Genomic DNA, 5320 nt, shown 5'->3' on the forward strand with positions numbered 1-5320 from the left:
ATAATTGAGTAATTCACTCCAAAGCCATTAGGACTCCTTCCATTCCCCAATACATATCGAAGGCAGCAAGAAGGTTGGTGTGGAGCAGGGAGGTGGCCAAGTGAAGTGGTGACCAGGAGGTCAAGAGATTGGCTTCTTACAAGGGCTCAAGCAATAAGTAAACGCATCAAGGATGGTGGGGGCCAGATTTGTCGCGGTTGGAGAAGGAAGGTCCAAACATGGAAAGGGAAGAAGCTAGAACAAATCCCGTGGCGGGGGTGGGGAGGCGGTTGGAAATAGAGGTATTGATGTAACTTCAGGCTTTCAATATATAGATCTAGAAATGTGTATAAATATATGCACATACATCCCCACTCTAAAGCTCTGACCATGAACAGGGCCTAGGAAGACAACAACCTCCCCCGTACCCCCAACTCCCCCAACCCCTGCCAAGAGCAATGAGCAAACCTAGAAGCCAAATCTGTTTCTAAATGCCATTCTCCACTAAAGGGAACCTGGGTTCTTTGGAAAAAGGGCTGATGCCAGGGCTGGGTCAGGAGAAGCAGAGCCTCTGAAGCATCTTATCATTTCAGACAGACAGCAGTCAGACAATGATGGAGACATGTCTATGGGAGACAAGATACTGTCCAGAATATACAAAGAATTCCTCCACACGATGACAAAAAAATCAAATGACCCAGCTAAAATACAGGGAGAGGACTTGAATAGATATTACTTCAAAGAAGATATACAAACGGCTGGGACTCTGGGGTGGCTCAGTCAGTTAGACATTCGCCTTCAGCTCAGCTCATGATCCCGGTGTCCTGGGACAAAGCTCCACAACAGGGTCCCAGCTCAGTGGGAAGCCTGTTTCTCCCTCTGCCTGCCCCGGCCCCCTTTCTTTGTGCACATGCGCTCTCTTTCTTTCAAATAAACAAATAAATAAATAAAATCTTAAAAAAAAAAAAAAAAAGACATACAAACAGCCAGCCAGTAAGCACAGAAAAAAAAAAAAAATTCAACATCAGTTATCATTAGGGAACTACAAATCAAAACCACAACATACCACCTTACATGAGTTAGAGAGGCTGTTATCAAAAAACAGGAAATAACAAGTGTTGACAAGGATGTGAAGAAATTGGAACTCTTTTCCACTGTTGGTGTGGTCACTATGGAACACAGTAAGGTGGTTCCTCAAAAGACTGAAATAGAATTACTATAGGATCCAGCAATTTCACTTCCGGGTAGCTACCACAAAAACGTTAAAAGCTGGACCCAAAGAAACTCAAAGGATACTCATGTTCCTAGCAACATTATCCACAACAGCCAAAAGGTGGCAGCAACCCCAGTGTCCTGTTGACGGAAAATGAAGTCTGTACATGTAATTGGGTAGTATTCAGCCTGAAAAAGGAAGAACATTCTGACATATGCTGTGACATGGATAAACCTTGAAGACACTAGGAGACGTGAAATAGGTTAGTCACAAAAGGACTGATACCGGATGATTTCGTTTATGCAAGGGGTGGAGAGGGGTCCGATTCATAGACACAGAAAGTAGAATGGCAGTTGCCAGGGACTGGCAGTAGGGAGCTACTGTTTAAAGGGTACAGAGCTTCAATTTTAGAAGATGAAAAGAATCTGGAGATGGACAGTGTGACAGTGGCGCGACAATGTGAATGTCCCCAGTGCCCCCAGAACTGCACACTTTAGTGTTTAAGATGATCGAAATCCTCTTCTGTGTATTCTGTCACAATTAAAAATATGTTTTAAAGGACACAAAAGTCAACTCGAAGGGCTTCTGATGGCCAAATCTAGGGCAATTTGAGCACCAAAATAAATAGTAATAGAATGTATGAGTCCATATGGGGCGCCTGGGTGGCTCAGTGGGTTAAAGCCTCTGTCTTCAGCTCAGGTCATGATCTCAGGGTCCTGGGATCGAGCCCCGTATTGGGCTCTCTGCTCAGCAGGGAGCCTACTTCCTCCTCTCTCTCTGCCTGCCTCTCTGCCTACTTGTGATCTCGCTCTGTGTCGAATAAATAAATAAAATCTTAAAAAAAAAAGAATGTATGAGTCCATATTAACATAAAGAAGTAAATGAATAGGGTGTCTGGCTGGTTCAGTCAATGGGACTCTTGATTTCAGGATTGTGAGTTCGAGCCTCATGTTAGATGAAGAGATTACTTAAAAATAAAATCTTAAAAAAAAGAAAAAGAAGTAAATGACGACACATGAGAAGAATAGAAAGCTCTTCCTTAGAGTAGAATCCCACCTGAAAAAAAGAGACAAGATCATGGAATCTGAAAGCCACTATTTTGCAACTGTTGTAGAAATAGTTAATTCAGGCAAGACTTACCAGTGGATGCTGAAACCGTTGGGTAAAATTTTCATGAGAAAGACGATATTTACACAATCTCAAACTCTCTTCCAACCAAATACTTTTTAATGCCTTCTAAATTGGTAAGTGCATTATACTTATTAATTAATTTAACAGTGAGGAAGCCTGGCAGGCAGCATCTTTTTTTTTTTTTTTTGGCTGGATACAGTATACTTTATTGATGGTACATGACAAGGTAGGGCTCCCCAAGCCCCTCCCCTTCTTCAGGGGGTCTGGGATGGAAATAGTGGAGGTTGGGAGATTCTCAGTGTTTTGGGGGGTAAGTTAGGGCAGGGATTCCCCAGCAGCTGAGGGCCTCTCTCTTCCTCTTGCTCTGGCTGGGGCTGGTGATTCAGGGGGCTCTTACTCCTTAGAGGCCATGTAGACCATAAGGTCCACCACCCGGTTGCTGTAGCCAAATTCATTGTCATACCAGGAAATGAGCTTGACAAAGTGGTCATTGAGAGTAATGCCAGCCCCAGCATCTAAGGTAGAGGAATGGGTGTCACTGTTGAAGTCGCAGGAGACAACCTGGTCCTCAGTGTACCCCAGGATGCCCTTAGGGGGGCCCTCTGATGCCTGCTTCACCACCTTCTTGATGTCATCATATTTGGCAGCTTTCTCCAGGTGGCAGGTCAGATCCACAACAGACACTTTGGGGGTGGAGAGACGGAAGGCCATGCCAGTGAGCTTCCCATTCAGCTCAGGGATGACCTTGCCTATAGCCTTGGCTGCACCAGTGGAAGCTGGGATGATGTTCTGGGCAGCCCCTCGGCCGTTATGCCACAGCTTCCCAGAGGGGCCGTCCACAGTCTTCTGGGTGGCAGTGATGGCATGGACGGTGGTCATGAGTCCCTCCACAATGCCGAAGTTGTCATGGATGACCTTGGCTAGAGGAGCCAAGCAGTTGGTGGTACAGGAGGCATTGCTGACAATCTTGAGGGAGTTGTCATACTTCTCATGGTTCACACCCATCACGAACATGGGGGCATCAGCAGAAGGAGTGGAGATGATGACCCTCTTGGCCCCGCCCTTCAAGTGAGCCCCAGCCTTCTTCATGGTGGTGTAGACCCCAGTGGACTCCACAACATACTCAGCACCAGCATCACCCCATTTAATGTTGGCGGGATCTCGCTCCTGGAAGATGGAGATGGACTTCCCATTGATGACAAGCTTCCCGTTCTCAGACTTGACTGTGCCGTGGAATTTACCGTGGGTAGAATCATACTGGAACATGTAGACCATGTAGTTGAGATCAATGAAAGGGTCATTGATGGCAACAATATCCACTTTACCAGAGTTAAAAGCAGCCCTGGTGACCAGGCGCCCAATACGGCCAAATCCGTTCACTCCAACCTTCACCATCGTGTCTCGGGCACGCAGCTGGCAATGCACCTGAAGATGCGGCTGTCTGTCGTACGGGAAGAGCCTGGCAGGCAGCATCTTAACCAAGTATTAAAAGTTAACATCCCCAGAAATGGGACAGATTGACTGCATTCAAGATATTAGGAAGCGCAGGAAGCACACAGCGTCCCTTCCCGGCTCTTCCTGCCAGAACACATAACATCAGATAAACTCAAACTGAGGGACATTCTACAAAAAAAACAGACTGTAATCTTTACACATAACCTCAGTTACCTCCTTAAAGACGCCGTTTCCAAATGCAGTCACACTAGGGCTAGCGCTTCCACCCGTGAATTTGGAGGACATACAATTCAGCCCATAGCACTACCCAAGTGCCGGTTACCCGTGGAGTGTGTACACAGGGCTATCTTCACACAAGGAAATACTGCGCAGCAACAAGAAGGAGCGAACTACTAACACACACAGCAGCATGGATGAGTTTTACAGACACAACGTCGAGCAAACACATCCAGACTCAAAAGAACACGCAGTATAGGATTTCATGTCCGTGAAGGTCAAGAACACCTAAAGCTGACCTACAGGGCAGTTGGTCTCATGATGGAGTGGGAGGTCGGCCTGAAAGGAGCATGAGGGAGACTTCAGGGGTACCCAGATGTTGTCTGTCTCAGTCTGAGTAGTACATGTGGGTGCTCATGTGTGTAAAAATCGGACCGAAAATGTGGGAGCAACCCACGCCTGCACTGACCCATGAGCAGAAGAACGACATGTACACCCGTAGAGTGGACTGCTGTTCAGCCATAAAGAGGAGGGTGATTCTGCCATCCCTGCTATAGCACAGGTGAAGCCTGAGGACATGACGCTAAGTGAAATAAGCACGGCGTGCAAGACAGATATTGGATGATTTCACTTAGAGGAGGTGCCTAGAGCAGTCAGGGTCAGAGAGACAGGAAGTACAATGGTTGCACTGGGGGCTGGGGGCTTCGGGCGAATGGGGAGCTACTGATTAGTGGTACACGGCTTCAGTTTTACCTGATGGAAGAGCCCCGCAGGTGGGTGGTGATGACGTCGTACAACCTTAGGAATGTATTTAAAACCACTGAACTGTACACTCAGAAAACTCACTATAGTAAACATTATGTTAACTATTAGACAGCAATAAAAAATTGGAGAAAAAAATCAGTCGAGATGTGGCATAAGATGTGGACGATAAATGGCATAAAACCTGTATTTCCTATTAAAAACAAAACAAAGAAATGTGGAGGGTCATGAGCTAAAATGTGATGAGTGTATGTATGGTATGGAAGAGAATAAGAGGGTTTGCGGGAAGAGGCTAAAAAGGAGGCCGGCCCTGGTCCCAGGTCCCTGCAGCAAGCTTGGATTTTTTTTCCTTGTAAGGAGTTTGGATTTTCCCCCAAGAGCAATGGGAAGCCATCGAAATGGTGTAAGCAGGAAGTGACATGATCACACTGCATTTTCTTTCCTTTTCTTTTTAAAGATTTTATTTATTTGAGAAAGGGAGAGCCTGAGGGAGGGAGGGGCAGCAGGGAGAAGCAGACTCCCCGCTGGGCACAGAGCCCCACTCAGGCTCAGTCCCAGGACCCT

General features: G+C 46.5%; 1 protein-coding gene across 1 annotated transcript; it reads right to left on the bottom strand.

The window, feature by feature from the left end:
• Positions 1-2510: 2510 nt before the first annotated feature.
• Positions 2511-3773, bottom strand: LOC111153258 (glyceraldehyde-3-phosphate dehydrogenase-like). The gene has a single exon (XM_022512167.1). The coding sequence runs from the start codon at positions 3716-3718 to the stop codon at positions 2717-2719; it is 1002 nt and encodes a 333-aa protein (XP_022367875.1). The 5' UTR covers positions 3719-3773; the 3' UTR covers positions 2511-2716.
• Positions 3774-5320: the final 1547 nt, after the last annotated feature.

Source organism: Enhydra lutris, unplaced genomic scaffold (assembly GCF_002288905.1).
Source record: "Enhydra lutris kenyoni isolate GAN:26980312 unplaced genomic scaffold, ASM228890v2 scaffoldscaffold31, whole genome shotgun sequence".
Classification (NCBI taxonomy): Eukaryota; Metazoa; Chordata; class Mammalia; order Carnivora; family Mustelidae; genus Enhydra; species Enhydra lutris.